At 38.9% G+C, this 26,994-nt stretch overlaps 1 protein-coding gene across 1 annotated transcript in view; it reads right to left on the bottom strand.

Annotated features, from left to right (window-relative positions):
- The window catches only part of CDH13 (cadherin 13), a 531,145-nt gene that overhangs the window by 79,007 nt on the left and 425,144 nt on the right, over positions 1 to 26,994 (bottom strand). Inside the window, exon 8 of the mRNA XM_009332307.1 lies at positions 23,114 to 23,254. Within this exon, the coding sequence (XP_009330582.1) occupies positions 23,114 to 23,254 (141 nt within the window). The remainder of the gene's footprint in view (positions 1 to 23,113; positions 23,255 to 26,994) is intronic.

The raw sequence follows: 26,994 nt of genomic DNA, 5'->3' as shown, positions 1-26,994 counted from the left end.
TTCTCAATGGTAGAATCTCCGGGTTCTTTGGTAAAAAGAAGCATATGCATCCAATGAAAAAATCTTGCTTTTTCTGCCCTGCGAGGACATTGCTTCCAAAGAAGATAGTGATTCACTGTGCCAGTTTACAGCTGATCACGACCCATGCTGCCAACAACAGATGTTTTGACAGTGGTTAAGCTCTTCACATGGTCTTTGGTGAGCAGTGCCTAGCAGCACCATTCGAAGCATTCAAAGCAACTTGTATCTCTAGAATATTTTAGCAATGAATTTCATCAATTCCCCAAACTTCTGGCATTTTAGGTTGTGCCAACTGATAGGGATGAGATGCCCTAGATTTACAAGCCCCTCCAGCTGAGAGTTGTCTGAAGTTAGCCCAGTTTGAAAACTCTCTTTTGGAAGCAGATAAGAACTATGTAAGGTTTCACACTGTTCCAGTGGAGGCAGGAGGTACAGATGGAAGTTTACAGGCAGTATTATCTGCAGTGATACAGAACTTGTCTGAATTTTAAAAATGAAATCTCTAGCCAGCATTCTTTTTTCTGTGGAAAACTGGGTGGAGAAAGGAGAATTTGGGCTGAACGCTCCATATTTCAATCTAGCCAAACACAATAAGTCTTCCAAGTCTGCCGACAAAGTGATGAATGCAGTCTACTGCACATAGTTTCTTCTACTGGATATACATTATTTTTTTCTCAAATTATCTAGCCTACATCCTGTTTGCACAACATTCATTGAACATAAATATTGCTGCTATATCAAAAATCTATGATACAAGAGGACTCATTTACAAATCATAGACAGAGGTGAACTTTCATGACTAACGGTCTCTTTCCTTTTCTGTTTTCCTCCCACAGCAGAAAAATCTTTATCACACCCTGAACGTCCAGGTAAGCACAGTGCTCTCATTACCCTGATAGGGAACAACGAGGTCCTGGGGTCTCCAACCCTATTAGCACAAAAAAATTCTTTTCCCAAGGTCAAGAAGAAAGAATAATAGGAATGAATGCAACCTATTTGACTAATGACTGTGAAGTGATCTGAGCCTCCCCATATAGCACTGTGATGGAAGGTTTCAATAGGCAGTTTGAGAGGAATTCACTTGCAGCTGGGGTGGCCTGCTTTGAAAACACATGAGATTTAAGCGTATATTGAGACATACAGTGCTGAACAGTGATTGAAGCATGGAGCAACAGATGTATGGTTTGGCATTGCACTGATGTGGAAAAGGTCAGGAAAAAAGCAAAGGTATGCTAAATGGATTTACTGCTTTCTGCTTTAAGGACACCCATGGTCTCCAGCTCCCACTGCCCAGCTCTTTTTGCCAATGCCCATTTCATCTTTTCTTGAAAGAAAAATATTTGTAATAAAGGAAAATGAAAAGTTCCTTTTGTAAGTGCCCATTGTGTGCTTATTTCGTGTCTAGAATGTCACAGAGGGAACATTCAGGGCCTTTTCATTTTCTCACCTGTAATTTATGTTTTTCTAACCATACATTCACTGTACACACAGCCTTCTTGAACACAAACACTGTTGCAGCCTCAGCTGGATATGTTTTGCTGTAAATAGATAAGTATCCCTTTGGTCCTTCTTATTAATTAGGAGGATAAGGAATGAACTAAGGATTTTTATATATCCTGATACTGAATTGTCTCTAAGCTCTTTGGAGAATGTGAATGACTACAAGTTTGATGGCAGTGCTCCTCAGTTTATGTGTCTGAGCACAAAGAATCAGAAGGGATGTCAAGACAGGCCAAGGCACTACACTTGTGCTTTGGACAGAAAGATGTGCATGCACATCATGAAGTCTATCTACAGTGAATCAAGCCTGCCAGATCTACCTTGTATGGGCTGCAGAGATTACCTGAACATCAACAGCAAACGTGGCCTGTCCCAGTGGCACATCATGGTTATCGTGCCTGTGAAGGCCATCATTGTAATATGCTGATGCTGATAGAAGGTGAGAAGCATCACGCCTAGCACAAATGTACTCTGTGGTCAGTCTGGGTAGGAGCAGAAAGTCCAATGCCCCTATGCAGCAAGTAATCACTAGAGCTGATTCTTGCTGGGATGTCCAGAATGCATCCAAATTCCTTCATCCTGATCACACCTAGTGCTGTGGTACGCTCGGTAATCCTTGAGCTGCAGCTTAAGTTCTCCAATTCCAAGCAGACTAAATTTCTAATGCAAATAAAGGCAATTCCCAGGAAATACAGGTGACACCAATAAGATAAATAAGCACTTGGTATTACCATTGGTTTATATCAAAAAAGCTTTTCCTCGGGGTTGAATGCTCATTAAATCAGGACATGTATGAAGAAAATTGGTTTATTAAGTAACTGTGCTATTCCTCTCTCTTAAGACTGCTTCCCCTTCTTCTGTAGCAAATCTCTACATAATATACCAATACATCTGCATCAAAATTGCCACACTGAACTCTTCCCAAGGAGAGCAAGCAAGTACACTAGCAATTAATTGAATCCTAACACACATTTCTAGACACAGATTTTTCAACTGAGCTTGCCAGTTCTAGGGGAAATCATCTTAAGGGACAATAAATATCACTTTATTTCTATACACAGCAGTATGATACACTGTAAGCAGCCACCCTTTCTCCCCTCGGAAAGGAGAAAAATGCTGCGCTTGCAGGTAGCTTGAAACATATACTATTTCTTGCTTCTGAGTAAGCTCATAATTAGAGTAGAAACATGAGGAACGATTTCAATGGAGCTGTAAACTCCAACAGGAGGAAAAAATCTATTTGAGATTAGAACAAAATCTTTTTTAATCTGGCTAATGCTACTTTTGTGCTGATGCTGATCATTATATTTATTACTAAACTGTGGGACATTCCAAAGTGTTGACACCTGACTTCACTTACTAGAAAAGAATCACTTTCAGATATTCAGCTTGGTGATTAATATGTAGATACCTAATTTTTAGTGAATTAATCCATGTTGTATCACTTTGGTGGTCTTTGGGATTTATAATCAAACCCTGATGACATCTGATTAATGCCAGCACAGGCTCCCTGAACCTTACAATATTCTTGTTCCTTTGGAGCTCAGATCACGGCAGGCTGATTACCCCCCTGATTATCCTGAGTAACTGGGGTCAGAGGTTAGCTAGCACCACAGAGCACATTTAATTCAATCAATTCGGTCAGTGAAGCAGTTGGGAAAAAAAAAATTCCAATTGCCGTAACACTGCATTAGAAAATTTGCCCAGGATTTCTGTGCTCCAACTGATGAGCATTTTGGCTTAATTTCTAATTTAATATTCTGCTGGGGTTTGCAACTTCAATTACTCATGATATTTTCACTCAAAGTCAGGGGCATTGAGTTTGGAGGGGGAAAGGAAAACCAGAGGAAGAAGAGCTGCCTGTATTAACCTGTATAATAACCTTTCTTACAGACACACACACACTTTCATAGCTCAGTTGTGGTTTTCCTGGTGTCCTGGTTTCGGCAGGGATAGAGTTAATTTTCTTCCTAGCAGCTGGTACAGTGCTGTGTTTTGGATTTAGCATGAAAATAATGTTGATAACACACTGATGATTTAGCTGTTGCTAAGCAGTGCTTACACTAGTCAAGGACTCTTCAGCTTCCCATGCCCTGCCAGCGAGAAGCCGGGAGGGGGCACGGCCAGGACAGCTGACCCAAACTGGCCAGAGGGATATTCCATACCATGGGACGTCGTGCTCAGTACATAAACTGGGGGGAGTTGGCAGGGGGTGGGGACCACTGCTCAGGGACTGGCTGGGCATCAGTCAGCAGGTGGTGAGCAATTGCATTGTGCATCACTTGCTTTGTATATTCTTTTATCATCATCATTATTATTGTTATTTTCCCTTCCTTTTCTATCCTATTAAACTGTCTTTATCTCAACCCACAAATTTTACTTTTTTTTCCCCAATTCTCTCCCCCATCCAACTGGGAGGGGGGGCAGGGGAGTGAGCGAACAGCTGTGTGGTGTTTAGCTGCCTGCCGGGTTAAACCACAACATCTGGTTACACACTCTAGTGGTGGCTCAGAAAAGTCATCTTGGTTCTCTCCATTTGTCCCTCTTGCCCCTGCCAGATTTTAGCTTTTCTTTTACTTTTGGTAGATTTTGAATATTGTTTAGCTGAGCACTTCATTTGTCTTATAAGCAGAGAGACTTTGATCACTTGTGATATGCCACAGTCCTACATTCAGACAGCCCAGCACCCTTGTGTGTGCTCAGATGGAGTTTGGGGGAGCTCATTAAAGATACCGGCACTGTACTTCAGTCACCTGAAGCAGCAAGTACTATGTCTGGGATGAAATATAAAAAAAGACCTCTTACTACTCCCTGAAAGCCTCAAGGCACTTCTCACATGAATACTAATGCCCAGCAGCTCAGTTTGACTCCTGCTAGTTAGTTTTGCATCCTATATAACAATGCCAAGTCTGCTGATACGCAGATATTCTTTATTCTGAGTCCTGAGGCTACTGCCACAGCCACTGACTCTGCCTTCTGACCCAGAGATGCGTTGGTTATCACAGTTTCAGTGGACTAATGATGATGGAGAGCTTTCATTATGCTTCAAAATGAGTCAGTGCACATCACTCACTCACTCCCACATCAATCAAGACATGGGACCGCAGTTGCACAATGTCTGCACCAACCACGATACTTAAACTTCTTTCTGCTACATATGGGACCCAAGGGCTCTCCCAATCGTTAAGTGCTAACTGCAGCCTAAAAAACAAAGAATGCTCCAGTAACTGTGTAACTCTGTAATATGGTATTGCCACTGCTCGTAACAGGCCATGTTTTGAATTTGCAAGGCCTCAAACCTCAGGATGGAGTTTTGTCAGGCTTGCTCTGCCTGAACTTTCCCTGACCTGCCTGCAGCTTTGTTTTACTTGGTTTTGCTGTAACAGTATTTGGCTAATTTATTTTTACTCATTTATCTTTGTGAGGTACCACCAAAGTTTCATAACTCACACAATGATGTAGTAGAGAGAAATACAGGCCTTGTATGGTAAAAGAGGCCTTGAGAAGTGGTGACACAGGATGCAGTACAGAGAAGTACAGTCATGGGATAACAAGACACGAAGCACAGACTTGACACTGGAGACCCCATGGCTATAAACAACTCACCAATATTTAGTGAAAGAAATGCAGACAGACCTGGAGCTGGACAAAACTGATTTTAGGGGCAATAAAGAAAAAGTATCTAACAAATGAAAGAGACATCATACCTAGCAAATTTGGATGTAACACGGAGCTTCAGACCAATGAAGAAAAAGCAACATGTAAAAGCATGTTAGCAAATACATAAAATTGACCCCAAACGATCCCAAAGGGAGGAAGAAGAAATGATCAACATGAGCATCACGCTTGTCCTGGCAAAGGACTCCAGGTGCTGACAGCTTGCCATAGCACCCCTACCACAAACACTGGAATGAAACCTCTAACTTTACAACCCAGAGGAACCAGGAAACGGTGAAGGTAACAGCAGGAAAAAGGGGTAGAAGCGAAGAAGGATGTGTACAGCAATTTTATAACTGTCATATTATCATTGTTGAAAATTTTTCTGAATAGAAGAATTTTTTTTTTTTCTGAAGTAATTCAATCTGGATTAAATCTTGGATTAGGAATGACTTGGATTAGTTTTCAATTTTACTAACAATAAATTCTTGGCTTCATACATAAGGTGGGCTTCCCCTTTGCCCTTCAACAAGATTTTGAGTGTAACAATACAACACCAGGGTTAGCCATTATTAGCAATGTTTCTTTAGAAATTAAAGCAACTTTCCTGAGTATGATTCTTTAATAAAGGAAACGAAGTCTTACACCTCCATTTTCCCTGCAAGCAGCAGAAAGTTGCAATTCAATCTTCTGCTTGCCCACGGAGAGGATCCATTTTCCGTATGTTCCTTTGGGGTTCTTTGGAATGAAAAATGCTATATAGTTATAAAACATTCTCTTAATGAAACTCGCTCTGAACTAACTCTGGAATTGATGAATCTCCTCCTAAGCCCCTGTATACATTTGCCCACGGCACAAAGTCTGACACAGCTGTCAGACTCCCTTACCTTAAGAAAAACCCAAAATTTGAACTGCAGGATAACTGCAGGTCAGAAGTTAGGTGTATTAGCAGAGAGATGTGTAGAAGATCAGAGTGTGCCTAAATGAGACATAAAGCTCCCTACCCAGTGCTTATAGACTCTCATTTGTGTATGAAATATCCTCAGCCTGTTCTATAACAAAACCCAAAACAAATAAAAAGAAAACACCCAAATGATATAATCAAATTCTCCATATTAAACCCAAAACCACATGTATAGAAGAAAACAAACAGCAGGAAAACCCCATCACATCAAAAAGCTCAAAATACATACACTCTTCTCCTGTGGTGAGGGATGAAAGAAGGAGAAACCACATATAGCAGATGTTAGTTTTGTCACTTACTCTGCTACTGGAAAAGAATCGTGGAAAATAAAGGCAATTTAATGTTGCGAAAACAGCAAAACTGTGTTGAGATGTGTAAGAAGTAGTACCGTGTGCAAGAAAGAAGCAGGAATTCTTCCATCTGCTCAGCACTGGGGAGCCCCAGCTGTATTATAGCATCCGATTCCTGCCCACAGCATGGAAGGCAAAGAGCAATTGTAGAGGCAGATGTCTAAAGCTCATGGTCTTGAACAAATCTGCATGGCAAATTGTTCTACAACAGGGGTGTTGTAGACAAAAGGATTGTCTATGCGTCACCTTCATAGTGGACAAGGCCAAGAAGCGATGGGCTTCAGTGGAGGCAAGGAAAGTTCTCATCAGAGATGAGGCAAAACTTGCTACTAGCAGGGTAGCTGAAGTACTGTAGTAGATTGCTGGGAGATCACAGAGACTGTATCTTCAAAGCTCTTGAATGAAAAATAAGCAAATACTGGAAATTGTACAAATAGGAGGGTGGGACTTGAGGATATCTTGAGAACCCTTCCCCTGCAGATTTCACGATAAGCCCAAATCCAAGAATCTATACAGAACAGAAAGGGGAACTAAACACTTTTCATAGTTTTCTAACATTTTTAAGGTTCATGATGCTCATTAACTTCCATGAAGCTCACTGGATTGCCAAAATGAATTTTTTTCTGTGCCCAAAAACCAGTGATAGGAAGGAGTTCCCTAACCGAGATTCCAGACTCAAACTCCCCATCACACAAGACTTCATTATGGTGGATTTGGTGCTGACAGCTAGAGATATAGGGTGTAACTGCAAAATCACATTTGCCCTCCCTACTGCAGATAAAAGATGAAAATTATGCCTCTGGCATTTGCTTTCCTAGCTGGTCATATTCTCTTTTGGCAACAAAACGTAAGGAAAGGGAAGAGGAAAATAATTACGATCTCAGCTTGGGGAAGGATTAAAAGGGAACAAGAATGGCAGAACTAGATACCCAAATTTAGTTGTTTTGAGACTGTCTGCAATGTGGCCACTATAAAAAAATACCCGCTCCAGTTACAACTCCACCATTCTTACTAGTGAATTAACAACTCTTTCCTAGCAGTCCCACAGGGACAAACCGCGGGGGGAACAACCCCCCCCTGCCACTGCAGAGAAGGTTTCTGAAGAAAATCATGCTTTTTTACAAATCTCAACCATTACTTCATAATTTTCCTGAATTGTCTGGCAAAGAGGTATTTAAAGGCCTGCATTTAAATTCTGAAGCAGCTATGAAATGAAGAAAGCAGATTGATTCACATTCTGTTCCACTATTCTCTTTGCCAAAGTGATTTTTATCAGAGAAAAAAAAACCCTAAAAACCCACAATCTGAGCCTGAGAATTCTGTTGTCAACTTCAAACCATTGAAAATTTTTACAGCTTGCTTACAATATAAACCCTTAGAAATAGGGTTTACAGAAGAAATGCTGCCAGAACCTCTAGTGCATATTATCCACTCATTCCTCACATGGAATTAGTGCAAAATATCACCCTTACATTGCCCACAAACCTTGCCAACAAATAAAAATGGCGATAGGCTGAGAGCACACTGTCTGGGATTTTTATACTCATTTTTTTTTCCATGGCAACGTGTCTGTTTCATGCGCTTTTAAGCCTCCATAATTTTATTCCATCTAATCTCTGCATTGTCTTGTTTTGTTTGTTTATCACTTCCAGGGAGCACCTGCCATTCCCCTAGGCTGCCACAAGACAAATAAAACGCATCTTCACGAGTGGTTGGGGCCAGCTGATGTGTGTTCCTTACCTGCAAATTTCACTACAGTTACACCCAACCTTCTCACCTCTCCCACTTACCGGTTATTATTTGTCCCTTCCTTGGTTTTTCCCAACTTGTTGCTAAGAAATTGCATAGCCTCCACTAGCATCGTAAATGCCAACCAAAAAGATTAAACACAGCTGTGTGCCACCTCATTCTGTCAGAGAGAACAGATAGCGTCCTCAGAGTCCACCTGCCAGTCTTCAATGTAGATGGCAAGGGAGTTTTCCAATCGGATCCTGGGTGTTCCAGTGCCTAGGTTTTGCTGAATAGCCTTGAAGAGATGGGATTTAAATTGTTTTGAGGATATTAGTCTAAAGTGAATGAAGTGGAGAGTATACTTCTCGTTTATATCCCCAGAGTGATAAATGTGAGAGTGTAATTTTTTTTTCTAAGGCAAAGAAAATGGGAAACCAACACGCATTTCAGACACATGAGAAATAGCTTATGAATTTAGATGATAGTTCAGCAGAAATAAATTGTACATCTGTTCATTCATTTTAATAAAGCAGGGAAATGACACACTGCTGGAGACCTTTGAGAATGCCGGTATTTTTAAATTATGATCCTATAATAGTAGCATTAACATTTGTAATGCTGCCTGTTCTTTATGAATTTAAGAAAAATAAATTTATGGAATAAGAAAGCTCAACCTATAGTCCGGACTCTGGGCATTTAAAAGTGAATAAGGTGCTTCCTGAATACTTACAAATTAGTCCAGGAAAGACATTACAATAGCTTTATTATGTAACACAGATAACCCTCTGTGTAAGTGTTGACAAACCATGCTTATTATTTCTGAATAAATAATTCAGATGAGCAACATGTAGCTGAATGCATTTATTTCTGCTGACTAGTTCCTAGTGTTTGCATTTATAGGCAGCTACAGTCTAGCTTTCCTTTGAAAGTAGTCTTTTAAAGAAACAAACTAGATGCTTTTCTTGGCTGTATGTATGCATGGAAACATGTACTACCTTCTGCTGAATTCAGGCAGGAATATTACCTTTCTCTTGCACCTCCCATAACACAAAAATGAAAAATGGAAAAAGTTATGAGCCGAATACAATTGCTTCATTGTTTCTATTTTATCATTATTTACAAAGATGACATAGAAATTTAAGAAATAAGCAAGTGAGACTGCAGGGGATGTCACATTTTAAAAGCTTATGTTTTGATTTTCCAAACTGATCACCATGGGAAATAATAAATTAAGAGTTCAATAATAGCTGTCATGTTTCCTTTAAAAGCACAATTAGTAATATCATTAAAATTCCCTTTTAATCGATTGCACTAAAGCAATTGCTACTAGAGTAACGAGAACCTAAAACTGATTAGTTGCTCACATATTGCCTCATTGATCAACTGAGATAATCCTCATTTGAGAAAAGGGAAAACGGGCAACCCTGACATCCTTGAAAAGTGCTGAAGTTCAGCTGAAATCAGATGTCAGAATCTGAGACCTTTTTTTGTAATCCACCCTACACTGTTTCCCACTAACATGCCAAATGAGTCAAGAGTGCATGCTTAAATATTTAATCTTCCTAAAATAAAGGCTTCACAGAGGCTATGCTGGAGCCCAATATTGCTAAAAGAGGTACCTCACTGCTAACATCTATATCTATATCTACCAGCATGTGAGTGTGTTCGTGTGCTCTGTATTGCCACTCCAGTTGCAGCAGCAGTCCAAAACCAATCTCAACAGGCAGTCTAGGTAAACAAGACTTAATGTAATTTGGTTCTCTTGTGAATACAGAAGAACTCAAGAAAAGAAATACCTCTGGGACACAGAAGACCCCTAGGCGAACACTTACCATTGACAGAAACTGTACAGATTTATTGATTGGAACTGCATTTTAATCATACGGCTGGAGGAAAGAAAACAGTTCCTAGAGACTGCCAGTCAGCCCCAGCATGGGGCATGATAAAACTGTTTCTACCATTAATATCAGGCAGTGGCTATGTTAGAGTAAAAGGACATTAAAGAGTTCAACATCTGCAGGCAAAGTTGAATTTATTTACTCATGGTTTCAATTACTATTTAAGATGGAAAACTTGAAAAGGTCAGAGCTGCTAACTTAGAAAGCATGCCCTTCATTTGTCTTCAAACATGCACTTTTTTCTTAGTTCAACGCTGAATCAATTAATCAGGTATAGTGTTCTCTGTTTTCAAATGCTAGTTGTGTTATTTTCAAGTAGGCAAGTAAAACCAAACCAAATTTCATTTTTGTTTTAATCCATGTTAGAAAATGCAATTTTAGGACAATAAAACATCTGGTCCTCAGATTAGGTAGGTAAACATCTGTGGGCCTGTGTTTCTATGTATATAGATATGCATATATATAAAATCCAGATTTACATTATAGTCTAATCCTGCATTCACATCTCCGTGGAGCACTCTGTTTGGATGGGAGCCATAGCTTGGATACAGGCAGCTAAGAATATCGATACTATAGATAAATCTTTTTCCATGATATTTCAGCAAAAGACAACTGTTGGTTTAGGTTTAAGCTTATTTAGCAAGATTGATTTTTCTTATGTATCTTTTGAAAGTTTCTCACATAACTCCCTAAATTTTTCAAACTTTTTTTGAACTAAAAGATTGCTTTCAACCCTTTAAACTTGTTGAGGACAGCAGCACTCTCCTTACCATCAGTCTTCTAAATGAAGAAAAATCATTGATCTAAGAACATCTGACAGTACTACATAACGTATGGGCACTGCTGGCCTCAGTGACTGAAGGCAGTCAAAACAAATGAGCTGAGGAGGAGGAAATAAAGCATAAAAGAAAAAAATGAGATGATGTGTGGAAGCAGACAGTGATGGTACTCGATTTATAGAAGGCAGGCAAAGAGTGTACATGGACTTTTGCGAGTCATAAGCAGCCAGTTGAAGTCATGAAAACAGAAAGGTGGTTCCCAAGGGAAGCAGGCAGTGAGGGGATGAAGAAGAGTTCACTGGGGGACAGCATCAAGGAATGGAAAAAGGGAGATCTTCCAGAAAGAATACTGAAGGGGCAAAACCATGGGGACAGAAAGAGGATCATGAGATGACAAATGTCAGAAACATAGCTTTTTATGAAATACTAGAAGAGTTTTCCATATACAAAGACAGTAGAGAAAGTGATGAAAATAAGAACAGAGAGAAAGGGGACATCACACTCAGCAAAAAGGAGTCAATGGATACATCACTGAAATTAGCCTTGGTAGATCTGAAGCAGGAACTGGAAACAGGAGCAGAGAGGCATTTAAAGGATGCTAGATGTTCAGGCTCTGAGAGTCAAAAGACAGACTCAAGGAGTTTGGAAAAGAAGGAAAAATTAAAGTTAATTATTAAAATTCAGAGAAGACTCCTTACAGGCTGCTGACTAAATAGTAGGCTTGAAAGGGAGAAAGACCAAAAGATAAGATTTGTCTTTTTGGTTGGTTGGTTTGGGGTAGTTTGTTTTTAAAAAAAAAAGAATGATGAAGCAGGTAGAAGGGATTTTGAAGGATGATGCACAAAGACAACGATAAATTTCAGCACTGGGCAAATTAAATATCAAGAAGACTAGACAAGTAAGTAGCTGGAAGAAACCTTCCACAATATGCAGAGAAGTGAACATAAACATCTCTATAAAAGCTGCATCAAGCTAAGAGGAAGAGAATAGGAGTTAGAACACAAACTCAAAAGGACTGGCCATAGAGCAATAGTGTTGGAGGGAAACACAGGGTGAGGTAACCAACTGGGATTCATGGATTTTTCATAATGAGTTCAAGATCTAGAATGGGAAAGCGAGGATGACATCAATACTCTGTGTAGTGTTGGGATTATACTTTTTCTTGTGACATATGGACTGGGAACACAGGGGAAAACATTTGTAAAAACAAATAAATATTAAGTGACTGTTAGACAGCCGGCTAGAGAAAGGGCTACCCTTTAAGCAAATAAGCATCTGGGACTCTAAGGCAAACAAGTCCTGGAAATAAGCCAAAGTAGAAAGTACAAGGATATGAATAAATTACACTCCTGAACCATTTTCCTCAACAGAGTCTATAACTGCAGAGTTCTGTATGAATCCCCTAATCTGCTTTTTTCTTAAATGTATCAACACCGTTTTCATTCCAGTAAGTTCAAGAGATGATCAGTCCTATAGAATGTTATTGCTTTCCAAATGAGTCTTTTTCATAGGCACTTACCAACAATTTTACTTGAATAAATGTACAGCTCCTTTTAGCATGTTGATTTTTATCGGTTCACTATTTTCATGTTTCAGAGCAGAAGGAAAAAAGATATTTTGTCTAAATAATCCTGACATTTTGATTCTTATGCACAGATGGTTAGCAAATTTTGTAGTAGCCAAATCAGTTTTAGTGTTGCTGACAAAAATCTTAAAATCTCACTTGTCAGTGAAGAAATTGATAAACTGATCACAAAACTCATTCCACTCTACTGGAATGACCTGAGCAGTCATATAACTATTTTTTTTTTGTATGAATATACTTCAGCTTTATAAATCCCTTCTGCTCATATAAACTGCAACTATGATACCAGCTCACACATATTGTGTAATTGCTATTAAATAGGGGTTTGTCTGGTGCAAATTGAATATGTTAAGATCTATAGTGTGTTATCTTGTTTAATTCTGCTTTTAAAATAGAACTCCTACAGATGCTAGAGACATATTAACAGTGTGGGTTTCTTAACTCATGGGATTAGAGTGATATTTTGCTACACATCTAACAATTCCTCTATTTATTACTCCTCAAATCAGCTGTACCATGTCAGACAAGGAGATTTAGAGTTCTTGGCATTTCCGTTAAGATTCCATGTTCCACATGTGAGGAACGGTAACCCTTTATGTACATAAAATAGAAGTCCCTTCAAGCCACAGAAAATTTGTGCTGGCTGCACCACAAAGGTAATACCTAGTCATCTATTCCCCACTACCTGCCCCGCAATTTACATACTGTCTAGGCTGAATGAGATAATGATGATTTAGGAGCCACTCTGCAATGAATACCATGTATGGAAACCACAGTGTTTCCACACAGAACTTAGGATTTCAGTCAATTGGATGTTACACAGGCAAATGAGGTCTCCCAATACAGAACCCAAAAGTTAATTTGAGAAAAGAGAATGATGCATTCTCTCATATCTTGATTTGAAAATAATTGTGTGAAGTTTCTTTGAAGTCTGGGTGCCACCTGCCTGCACTCAGTGTTGAAGGTGGAACTCCTTGGACAGTTAATGAGTGCTATAAACCACTCTTGGAGAAGAGTGAAATTAAAGGAAATTTCCATGGAGTGTTCCAGCAGCACATTCAGAGGAAAAAAAAAATTAATTTCTCAGGCAAAAGGCTCCAATTTTAAAATTTACATTAAAATTGAAATCTCTAGAAAGCAGTCCTAATTTGATTTGAAGGCAACTGCAAAATTCCATCTGGAGAGAAAAACTGGAAATTCAATCTAAATTGATGTAATTGGAAAATCACATAGCTGTTCCTAGCAATGACTGCTAATAATTATGTTTATACAGCTTCCCTGAATAAGTGGTCGGGAGACGTTTGGAGGTCTGGAGATGTTACATTATCTTTGTTTAGCTTGTGCTTCTCTCAGGAGCCTTTGAGCCTTCCTTCCTCTTTAATTTCTACTATCCAGTTACTTACCCAAACGTATTTGTGCTAGATGTAGTCAAAACTCTTACTGCTACTGTTTGCTTTGTAATTCAGACCTTAATATCGATGCTGAAGTTCACACTTCATAGACCACATTGAGGAAGCATATTAACCTTCACTTCTTGTAGAAGAGAGCAATAAATTGTGGGTTTATGGCTTTTTTGTTGCTCGCAGTGTTTGGATATTTGCTATTAGCAGAAGCAGATGGAAGAAGTCTTCAGAGGACAGTCAGCATTGGAATGGTTGTGTGGTGAGAATTTACCAGCTGTAGTGAGAATTGCTGTTATTACCACTCAGTTGCTGCTGACCTTCCAAGCATAACCAAAGGGTTACAAAAGGCAAGGGCTCACAAAGAAGTTTGCATCAGGACTGCTCAGATCAGTTGATCATAACAAATCAAGGAAACTAAACAAAGGGCAAGAAAGAAACACAGAAAATAAGAAAAGAGAAAAGGACTGGTAAAAATACAAGTTTACTATGTGAGCTGACTTGGAGAGCAAGAATGCTGGGAAAAAATCAGATCTGGAGAAGCAGGGAAGTGCCTTTGTGTTCCTCCCCAATTTCACACTGTTTGAATGATCATTTCTATTCATAGAACCTTTCCTGTACTTATACAAGTGTTTCTCAGCTGCTTTCAGATTATAAAGCAGGCACTCTGTTGTTTTATGTACCACTGAAATGTGTTTATCTGGAGATTAAATAGACAACTTCATGTATTTCATGACCTTGGTGGAGAGAAACAAAGCAATGAATTCACCCCTCACAAGCAAAGATAAATGTAGAAGTCTGCTGCCTACTGCTATGCAGTGTATCCAGCTCTAATTATGTGATAAGTGGATGGACTCAGTGTTAAACATATTTTGCAAAAGTTCTTGAACAAAGTGCTTACACTGGTTATGCAGATAGCTTGCTCAGAGCCACATGAATACAAATTATTATCCACACAGTATGAATCTGGATGAGTACAGGAAACAGTGGTTTCCAAACCCTGTTTTTTGCTCAACAGTCCTGTATTTCAGTCAATGCCCAGAATAAGCATATTTGGTTTTCTTTCTCTCTCTAAAAATATTCTATTCTTACGTGTAATGCTACAGCAGAGTATTTGTTTTTAAGGTCATTGGTAATTCAATGCTGAGTGGTGCTGAGCATTTCTCATCACGTGAGAAACCTCAAACCAGCTAATTCTGTTAAGAACTGACACACAATATTGAAGAAGAAGGAAAAAAAAAAAATCAAAAAGGTAATTTCATTATCCAGATAGCCAGATTGTTTAAATAAGTCTTTCAGATGTTCTTAGTTTGGTACCACCACAACACAACTCAGAAACATTAACAAACATTCTTCTTGATCACAGGCATTTTTCCAAGTTATTTGAAAGTGATTAGGTTTAGAAGATAGACAGACGTTTGGGATCCTAATTGCACTGAGAGTCAAAGCAATCTATGTTCCTAAAACCAGCTTTTTAAACTCCAGTGGGAATTAGATGTCTTTACACCTCTTTTTAAGTCCAATAAGCTCTTCTTTTTTATCTTTGACATATAAAATTATTTCAGAAAAAAAAAAGAGGTCTAAATGCCTGTGTTATTTAGATACTTAGATTCCTAAACTGCTTATGTGATTTTGAAAATCTGTTCTGCAGCTCATGACAACTAAGAAAACTCTGAATGTCTTGGACTTTAACACAACTGAGAGTAGTGACCAATTATTAACCGTGAAGAAATGGTACAGCTAATAGAACTTTACTGAAAATTTCAAATATTTTGTTATTTTTGCAGTGAGACCAGAATGCTCACAGTCTTCATTTAGAAAATAAAATATTTATCTCTATTTAGATGCTTGTTTCCTTTCACATGGATTTAATAAATAGTTTTTCATTTGACTAATAGATAATCTCTAAACTAAATTAATAGATACTTTGCAAATGGACTCTAGTAGAAACACATATACATCTATAACTTTGCCTCAGCTTAAACGTGAAAGAACATGAGTCAGTTATGGGACAACTTGATCTCTTCTGTTTTCACCAAAACTGCTAGGTTAATATTTGTGGGGAAAAAACATGAGTATCACAGGTTTAACACAGGAGTTATTTATTTATTTTAAGAAATAGACAATATATCCTGAGTTGCAAAGTTGTCTTCTTCATGCATGGTCCTGATTATATAAGAATAAAAAAGACATTAAGGGCATGATCTGTCCTCCAGATCTATGAGGATAACAGATGTAATGATTTTAAGTTATAGCAAAGGCTATGCAGAAGTTTTTATTGTTAAGATATGTGCAGGAACAGACTGAGGAGTCTTTTGATTTTCAATCTCTGGATGTTTTAAGAACAGGTGAGACAGATATCTTACAAGGATGACACAGGAATAGTAATCCTGCCTTGATCCCGTTGCCTATATTTTCTGTGACCAGAGAAATTATCTTTGAATTCTGCCTTTCACATGTGAAAAATATACCAGGTAATGTCTTTCATTTGTTTTCAAGGAGGTTTTTGGGCCCCTGGAGCTTCAGATAAGTCAAGTGTGGTAGCAAACTGCTACAAGAGTATGAAGCGGAAGTAAAGCTGAGTGAAAAGGTCAGTGCAAATATTTATCTAGTGTAGGGGGTTTCTGAAGGGTAAGATATGCTTCAGGAGCCTTGCTAGCTGTATTTACAGCTCTAGAAAACACAAGGATGGCCAAAGAGCTCATCTCTGATGAACCCTAGCCATCATGAAGCTGTTCTTTATGCCAAAGTTTACTAACAGCTGTAGAGGCTTTGTCCCGCTCTGTTGAGTTTCTGTATGAATTCTGCTTTCTCTGCATGTAAATTGTCTCACAGTCCAAAAATGGGAGCCAAATGGAAATTCAAATATGCATTTTGTTCATGTGATTTTGCTAAAATGATTTTATCCATTCCACAAAACTATTTCTCATGACAAAGCAGTACTGGAGACAGTTTGCTCCAATTTCAATAGGCTGCTAGAATTTAAGACTGGTTCCCATAATATTTAGGCCATAGTACATCCCTATTTCTTAACTATTAGCCTGACAATAGCTTCTTCTCATCTGTTCAGATCTGCTTATTGCTGCTGAAGTACCTCAGCTCAGTCGTCTGGCCTTCCAACATCCGGCATGAGAGAGAATGGTACGTGAAATGGGAAAAAATCAACTCAGCTTGTTCTCCCCACCTTGCTGAGCCATGCTGGCAGCTCGTGCTGGTCTTTTGCCTCTGTTCAGTCTGGTTTACACACTGTCCTTCCTCCCAACAGGAAAATGAAAGAGGGCTGGTACCCTGGCCATGCTCCTGAATTGTGTGTTAGTCAAAGGACAGCACTCTTTGCTCAGTTTTGCACACAACTATGGTCCTCACTAGTGATTTCTCCAAATCAGATCTAAGGGTCTAGAGGAGGGAGTTGCAGGGGAATCATCTACCTTTAACAGAATTGTTAGTGTCCAAAGGTAGGGTACAGTTCACTGGCAAGACTCACAGAGAAAGGAATAAGATTAATTAGGAGTCCCAAAGGGCAACATTTTCCCTGTAAAACAAGATAAGAAGGACCAGGGCTGACTTTCAGATCACAGAAGAACGGGAGGTGAGATTTGTTGTTGTTTTTAAATGTGCAAACTGAATGGGCAGATCTGGTCTGCGTTGGTAAGGTATGTCTAGCATAGAAAATAACAATATCATGTCTAAGAGAGAAATGTTTGTAAAAGAAGTATGGAAAAGAGAGCCAGGAGGAACCTTAAAAGTGCTTTTAGCTCAGTATTCGGTCCTCAATATGATTTAGCCAATACCAAGAATCAAGACAGGGACTCAAAGCTACAAGCGTGTTTCTCAACAGCCTGAGCTGAAAAAGAAACCTCTCCAGATGGTGCTCTGAGAGTCTCATATCCTCTTCGAACCATGAGCAGACGGAGATACATATTGTACTCCAGGGGCTGTTTTACCCCAGTGGGTAGCACAGCTGAATCAGAAGACAATGCTGGAAGTCATCATAAATCATGGTGACAAGCAACCTATTCACTTACTGGTCTCTACAGGAGTTGATGAATCATTTATTATAGCACACATTAGTCATTTATTACTCTCTTATAAGCCATTTATCAGTAGGTATTCAAAATGTGAGCAAATAATATTTTTCACTTAAGACTCACAGCACTAGTATATCTCAAATTTCACTGTGGTGATGTTTTGTCAAATTACACAAATTTTATTCTGTTCACAGGAGGCAAGCTTCTTTATTTAGCTGGAAAATTCATTTATAAGGTCATATATTCCTAAAATCTAAACTAGGAAAAATATTTTCCCAAATCTTACTCTCCTGATGTGACAGAATTCTTTCTATTTTATGTTGCTTTGTCCCAGAAATGGATGAAGTTGAAGGTGAGGATGGAAGAGGCAGAAAGAGGAATTGTCTCAAGAATGAGACTGTTCCCTGGCCAAATGAAGTCTCTCTTTCTTATGAGCAAGTGAGAGCACTCTGACAAGTCCCACTGCTTTTCAGTGTATGACTAGGGATGTGCTGCTGTCCCAAATCTTTGATGAAGGACAGATGCCAGAACTAGGTGGACTGCCGAAGAATCATCCCCTTGAGCCACATCACTGCATTCTTCTCTCAAGCACCTGATAGCATTTACTAAGGAAAGACAATATATCCAATATTAAGGAAAAATAAAGTATTACTAAAAAGCAGCAATGGAAGCTTCTTCCTTGGGAACAGATACTTTAAAAAATCAGGACAGAAGCCAGAAGAGGGAGGCAAATATACTCAGTGGAATCCCATTTTTGAGCTTATACTCTGCATTCAGTAATGGTATAAGACCAGAAGTAGGATTCATTGTACTATTTTTTTGGAGGAGGAAGAATAGACAGGAAGGGGTGAAATCCATATTGTTGTCATGTTGAAACAATGTTTTTTCCTCCACTGGGTCTTAGGGAAGATCTGGGCAGAACCACACCTACAGGAACAGATACAAGAGAAGTATTTGCCAGCTTGTGGCTTCCAGCAGATGCTACATTGCTAGTTTTTCATCACACTTCAACCACAGTGACATTAACTGTAGATTACAGTCATTGTTTTGCAGGCATACAACACTGCAGTGGTCTGTCCTCAATTGTTAAAGTGACACAAGAAAATAATTCTCATTTTTCTTTATGTGCTAGGTATAAAACCAATACTCAGCACCATTAGCATTCACTCAAACTCATTCCCACACAGTTTGAATATCCTGCGGTACACAAACCAGGTATCAGATTTTCCAGAATGATCCATTCCCGCTCCTTGCTTTGCTTCATTTCTTACTTTCACATAAGTAATCCCTTGCTGATATGATACAAATATGATATGAACAAAAGTTGAGCCTAAGCCCTTAACTTGCTGGAAAAGAAATGCCAAATTGCTCTTTGTGATACAAAATACGTGTTGTATTCAGTAATAATTCACAAAATTAATTTAAAAACTGTTTTGTATTATAGAAATAGGGTTGTAAATTTTAAAAACTTCCTGAAAAAGAGGCCACTAACTTCACAAGTATCTCTATTTTCATTCTCTGTAATTTAAATCTGGCACAATATCCCAGCCATTGTGACCTTTTAAAAGGTAGACCTTGTTACCTCACCTGGGATTTTTGGAGAAGCTCTTAAAACATTGCTCTTTTAGGCATTAAAGATGAAATTATTTAAAACCCTGGAGGGAACAAGGTACTGTTTGCACGTCTGAATGGATTTTTTAAATAGAACAAGGCAGATATTTTAGAGGTGCGTAGAGTGATGGGGCAAAACCAAAATAATTAACTGGGCTGAATCCACAAAGCAGTGGCTCATACCTTAACCCATCAAAGTATCTGACACATACTTATAACCTCAAGGGCTTAAACTATTCCTCTGAAGTTAATGGAAGTGCTATGTTGGATCACAGGCAGGTTTCTTCAGCTTCTTCTGTGATTATGCCCTTACACACCATCAATGAATTTCTCCCTAAGCATGAAGGCCACAACTGCATCAGAATGGCATGGGTGTGGTAGGCAGGGGAAAAAAATAACAGATAGAATGGATTTACTACACAAATGCCCCCTCTTCCAGAAAGATGTACATAAACCCAGTAAAGGCTACTGCAAAATTGCGTGTGGTGACAAAGGAGCATTTAGACCTTTCTGAAAACATCAAATGAAGCCCATCAATGAGCATTTGTATAGGTGTATAAGGATCTGACTTCCAAGGAATAAATATAGTAAATAGGAGTACACAGAAGTGTATCATTGCTTAGGGGTAGGTCCATAAACTTGTTTCTGGAGAAAAAAAGAGGAAGAGATGGGTCAAGTGTCAAAAGATAAAACATCTTCAATGGACAGAGTCATGCTCACGCATGGCTGAGATTGCTTTGCACTGAGGACTCAAAGAAATATCTGTTAACACACATAAGACTTCTTGGAACTAGTAATATATAGAAATATAGAAATTTTCAACTTTAGAGAAAGCTATGAAAAAATCATTCAACTTCTGTCTTGGCATTAATATTATTGAAATCATATATCTTAATTAAGATATATATAACAATGCATTCTACATTCTACAAAACACTATTTAGTGCACAGTCTGGGGTGCCCAGTGTTGTACTTCTACAGTGTCCAGACTATGAACAAATCCAGCTCTCATAACTTCATTGGCTTTCACTGTGTCAGATCAGGAATGAGTTTGGTCCCTGTGTTTACAGATGAAGAGAATGCATTGAAAACTTGGCTTAATCGAGCTACATCAAAAGCATATGACAAATAAGGGCAGAGCTATTTTAGGTAGAAATTATACTATCAGAAAAAAACACAGGCCAGTAAATAAGCATTTGCTTTACAAAAGGGAAAAAGGCATCGAGAGAAAGTATCTTTAAAGAGAAGGAAGATAGCTGGGAAAACATGTCAATACTGTAAGAACCCAATCCTAAAGCAGCCAGTCTCAAAGTAAATAAAAGAAGATGCACTCTGAAATCAAACCTTCAGATTTACTGAATTTGACCTTCGTACTTCAAAAGTTATCTTGTAGAATATGTCTTTTTCTTTCAAGTCTTCTTCAAATCAGTAGTATTGCAGCATGTGGTATGCGACTGGTATTAAAATACAGTAACTAAGTACTTTAAGCAGTAAGCCAAATAAAGTGGCATTAGCTCTATTAATAGACAATCTCCCTCCTCTTACACTACTTATTTTAAATAGAGCATATGTTTCTAAAGGTGCCTGACACCATACCTCTAAAGACTGATTTTTCCTGCCTTATTCATGGAATAAGAATATCACTTAGCAAGGCAGAGGGAAGATTTCTGAGGTCATTAACATCTCTAAATAGCAAAAGGTTCAAAACCATGTCACAATATATTAAAAAGAGAGAGATGTCTGAATAGGAAAATCTGTATGTCATATAAAGTGCAAGAAAAACGGGTAAGACCGGACTTTCAAAGAAAGCTACATAACGCTGCCTCCTCACACTTGCTATTTTATTTCTATACTTAAACCACCAGACTTTCAAGGGCAAAGAGTACCTTTTACTATCACTGACTGAACTGAATTTATAAACATTTCTGAATTTCCACAGAAATAGACACTGTCTAACAGTACATTTGGGGCTAAGCAGGCACCCAAGTTTTTTAACATGCTTGCCCAAATGACCAGAGAAAACTATTAAGTCCAACAGGAAATACAATTATAAAAAGATTTCTTCAAAGGAAGAAATCTCAAAGTTTGGAAATTCAAGTAGGTAGGACTCTGAATGACATGAATTGTTATCAATATTGAGTAATACAATCACTTCCTATTTCTAAATACACTGAGTTTTCTTTTTACGTTGTTATATTCCAGAGGGCTAAAAAGATACAATAATTCAAATATATTTTAACTATTGATTGTCAGAAAACAGCGTTAAAAGCCTGATCTAAAGGATAATTCTAAGGGAATTAATAGTTTGATCAAAGCCACTTAGTTATCACCTATGTACTTGGAAAGGTTTGGATCAGGCTGTCCATGGCACTTTTTAGGTGACTGAAATGCTCTTGCCAAAGCATTTTACTTAAGTAATTATAGCTATTGCCACTGAAAAATAATATTCCTATTGGCAAAATTGTCATTGTTTCTTATTTCTTTTTCCCTTTTTTTTTTAAACCTTCTCCATCCTTTTTCAATCTGGTTATACAGTTTGCATTTATAAAAGAAGAAATTATTCAAGTAAAATTGCAGTAATTTGTTTCAAAATAATCTGTTGTCAAACCACTAAAATTAGGCCAGAAATTTTTTTTTTTAAAAAGGTAAAAACATACCTTAAGGAGAAAACCAAGACTTTTGTAGCAATAGGCTTTCCTTTTCTTCTTCTAAAATTACCTTAAAATCAGCATCCCTCATGCTTACTTCTCATCTTCTGTGAATATTCCTTAAAATCTCCAGAGCCTTAGGAAACTTTTACAGCAAAATCCAAACCAGCTGTTATTAGGTAAAACTTTTGACATTCTAGTTCTCTCCAGATACCAGAGGCAAAAATTCCCCCAAAATCAGACTAATAATAAACGTAGAGGAGGGAAGGGAGCAGTGTGGGACGGGCAGGAAATTTGGTAGATGCTTTGCCTGAAACCAGAAACTTTGCTGTAGCACTATTACACTCTCCTGCAGGCAGTGAATATCTTTTGGGTTGGTTTGGGTTTTTTTCAGACTTTTCAGCATTCTTAAGTGGAATTCAACTTGCGAGGAAAAAAACTTCCCTTGCAAATTCCACCTGTAGGTTAAATGTAAAGCTTTTAGGATTAGAGCTTTCGTTACAGAACTCTCAACACTAGCTGTCTCACAGGTGAAGTACTGAAGCTAGGACAAAACATATTACTTTCATCCATGTTCCTGACCATCAAAAGCCCTAAGCTAGAACGTAGGCAGGAGGGAATTCTCTATTTTCCTCCATAGGAGCCAAAAGGAGAAAGTCACCACTAGCAAACTTATTTTACAGGTTTTCATCCTGCTAGCCAAGCTCTGAATGATATCTTGACAAAAATTTTTACCTTGTGGTTGCATTTTGTTTTGTAAGTGATACATACAAAATTATTAATGTAAAAGAAGAAAAAAGCAGCTCCAGAAAAGTCTGTCACATTGAGCTAAAAAGATGTCTTTAAGTATTTTCTTCCATTAAGGAACATTTTTATATTTAGAAACAGGCTAATTACAATTACATGCGCCATTTTGTAGAACACAGATGGCAAAATCTTACCTCCTTCTTGGTAAATTCTGGTGGATGGTCATTTTTGTCATCAATAAGAATAGTGGCAGTTGCTGTGCCAGTTAGTCCCACATCAAGACCACCCATATCCTTAGCTTCTATAACTAGCTCGTATTTCGGGGTTTCCATAGTCTGAAAAAATAACAGAAAAGGAAAAGTTAAAACCCCCCCCACAACAGCTTACATACTCTTTTTAATTAACATTAAAATAATAAATAAAAAAATCTAAAACTTAATTTGGCCTGATAAAACATAGCATAGAAATGGATCTATTACCACAGTCTTTTACCAAGACAGCATGGCTTTCTATGAGCTTCAGCTGCTACCATGGAAACCTTATTTGGAATACAGTATGAACGAATACAGGTGAATATGGGTAAACAGTACATAATTTATCCTGTTATTTAGGGAGATTAGGAAAGAAATTAAAATATACCTGCTTTTTAAGAGTAAGCTCTCACTTCAGCACACAAATATTTAGCAGCTTGCTTCATCAGTGTTATGATGGGTACATAAGTAAATACTATTGTCACAATCTACATATAAATTAACTTTATTTTATTAAATCGTATTCATTCCGTGTATTAACATTTAGAATAGTAAGCTAAGTTTGCTTCACTGTAAGAAAAAAGAAAGCAGTTTCCAAAATGGCAATGACTGCCAGTTATCGTACAAAGCAAATGCGTACAGTAACATTAATAATTTACATCTATAATATCCGATTCCTACGTCACAGCTACTTATCTGACTGCCTACCTACTCTAGAACCAGACAGCATAGGTCCATAGCAAAAGCAATCCTTAATTTCCCTCCCCTGAAAGACAGCCATAACTTGGAAAAAAAAATTTGTGGCCAATGGGAATGTTACAGCGTTTCTAATTCACTTCTCTCGCATCAGGCATGAAAGCACATCTGTTTGTAAGCTGGACAACAGGGGAGCAATACATCCCATCGAGGGGAGCTATTATCAGCATCAGAACCTGCTCCCATGGAACTCGTAGATAATTTTGACATGGATTTCACTGGAGACAAGACTGGGCACCTAATTAAAATGAATATTTTCCCCATTTGTATGGCTGCCTTATATGGAACCATCTGCCCGAAGACTATATGTGCTGCATTATCAATGGAGGACACAGATGGGAAAGTGCTGCAGTCACCTTTAAAACTATATGGTAAGAATATCACGTGTGCTCAGGAATGTTTTTTCAAACCTTCTTTGAAAAATAAGTCTGGATCTCAGGGGCAAAGCAACATAACAATGCCTGAAAGGGTGGCTAAGGCACCACTGCTAGAGGGCTTTTTTAACCTCAGACCAGCTCTATCAGCCAACTGTGTTTACAAGAATCAAGGCTACACATCTTTGACATCACTCATCCTATGACCTTCATCTAACACTTTTCCAGAGAATTAACATGCAGGGAGACAACTGGTGTGAAACTCTGTATAGCAACACAGCGATCTCTATCTACTACCCATACACTGCCTCACAAAGCAGAATCGAAGCTGAAGAAGGGCTTATCCTACAGCAGAGAACATAGAATCATAGAATAGTTTGGGTTGGAAGGGACCTCTAAAGGTCATCTAGTCCAACCCCACTGCCGTGGACAGGGACATCTTCAACTAGATCAGGTTGCTCAGAGCCCCGTCCAACCCGACCTTGAATGTTTCCAGGGATGGGGCATCCACCAGCTCTCTGGGCAACCTGGGCCAGTGCTTCACCACCCTCAGTGTAAAAAATTTCTTCCTTAGATCTAGTTTGAATCTACGCCCCTTTAGTTTAAAGCCATCCCCCCTTGTCCTGTCACAACAGGCCCTGCCAAAAAGTTTGCCGCCAGCTTTTTTATAAGCCCCCTTTAAGTACTGAGAGGCTGCAATAAGGTCTCCCCGAAGCCTTCTCTTCTCTAGGCTGAACAACCCCAACCCTCTCAGCCTTTCTTCACAGGAGAGGTGTTCCATCCCCCTGATCATTTTCCTGGCCCTCCTCTAGACCCGCTCTGACAGGTCCGTGTCTTTCCTGTGCTGAGGGCTCCAGAGCTGGACGCAGGACTCCAGGTGGGGTCTCAGCAGAGCAGAGTAGAGGGGCAGAATCACCTCCCTCGACCTGCTGGCCACGCTGCTTTTGATGCAGCCCAGGATACGATTGGCCGCCTGGGCTGTAAGTGCACATTGCTGGCTCATGTCCAGCTTTTCATCCACCAGTACCCCCAAGTCCTTCTCTGCAGGCTGCTCCCAATACATTCATCCACCAGCCTGTATCTTGCCATTTAAAATTTTAAAAGACTTATTTCTCACCTCTAGCTTAGCAAAGCAACCTCTCGGGCCACACAACCTTCTCTGTAGCTAAGGGATTTGAAAGCATTCACTAAATAGTGCATTTTGCATTATGCATTTTCCTGGGTACATCACACCACCTTTCTTGGAGCATGTGTAAGAAGGAGATCCCAATTCCTTAGTACTTAAATCTTGAGGCATTTTTAGGCCATAAGAGAAGCAACCATATCAGTTGCTCATCAGATCAGCTATTATGAAGCAATATATTTGCATGTAAAATCAATGAGTCAAGCCAGAAGATATATTTAGTTCTAAAAACATATGGACTACTAGAAAATCAGATGCCACTGCCACTTAGGGGATCCTAAGAAATGTATTTCCTTAAGTCTTACAACATTATTGCATGAAATTCATCTCAGAAGGCAGCAAACCCAGTACAGGATTTTGATTTATAACATCATATAAATATACGCAAAGAAATATTACTGACGTGTCACCAACACAAATTCAGATTACAGAGTGGAACAAAATTTACAGTTTTCATATATTTATTTTCTAAAATGTTTTCAATGTATTAAAACCTGAACAGAGCTTCTCTCCCCTCTCCTAGATGCAACTTTTTCATTATTTTGATTAGGAAGTTGTTATTATTGTATGGAAAACTTGCAAAGCCATTTATCACTTCATGTTTATAAGACTCTCTGCTCTGAAAGAGGACCATTTTTACTCACAAACTGGCCTTTTTTCCTTTGAAAACTGTCCCATTTTCTATTGAAAGCGAGCCCATTTATGCTAGAAATTGTGTCTACTGCAGCAGAAATTTCTGTGACAGGAGTCCAATGTTTAAGCTCGCAACGGAATGTGAAAAACATTGAATTTTGAGTAGTATTTCATATCATTATGAATACTTCACACTTTCCTGCTATGCAGCACTTTCTACATCTAGTTCTGTCACCAAATATTTGCTTTGTTAGAGAAAGCAACTCCTAACAGATCCAAATACGAGAGCAGAGGCATGTTCCCATCAGATGCTCTCTTTACACTAGGAGATTGCACGTAAAGGACTTTTTAGCATTTCTCATACTTCTAGTCCAGTTAATTCAGGCACTAGTAGCAGTTATTTGGATCTGCGTGTTTTCTCACACTACTGGTAAATCCTGGGACATGGGAGTGGGGATCTGTGGACAGAGCATGGGTCCCTGTGCTCTCACCAACCCCGTTCCTCAGCTGACGACACTGCAGAGGGCCAGGGTCTGTGCTGGGGGCATCCCCCAGGGTAGGGGCTGCAGTGCAAGCTGTCATGGCAACTCCTCGTCTTTTCCCTCTTCACAGGGCTCAGGCCTTTTACCCCAGTGAGGTCTCTCCCTGCACTTGCTCCCGTCTTGTGAGAAATGAGTGCTCCTGGAGGGGGGCAGTGGAGGAGAAAAGCAGCCTTCCTTGACTTTCTCCATCCCTGCTACACTGTCCAGGTTAGGGATAAATGCAGCACCCACTATTGGTAGCATTTTGGCACCCCACAGTCACTCAGACTGTTGTACCACCATGACATTGCCTGTCCCTAAACCCAGGCCCCCTGCTTCTCGAAGCAGTGGCCTAGC

Source organism: Pygoscelis adeliae, unplaced genomic scaffold (genome assembly GCF_000699105.1).
Source record: "Pygoscelis adeliae isolate BGI_AS28 unplaced genomic scaffold, ASM69910v1 Scaffold18, whole genome shotgun sequence".
NCBI lineage: Eukaryota > Metazoa > Chordata > Aves > Sphenisciformes > Spheniscidae > Pygoscelis > Pygoscelis adeliae.
The sequence above is the reverse complement of the archived record's forward strand: the minus strand, read 5'-3'. Positions and strand labels throughout refer to the sequence as shown.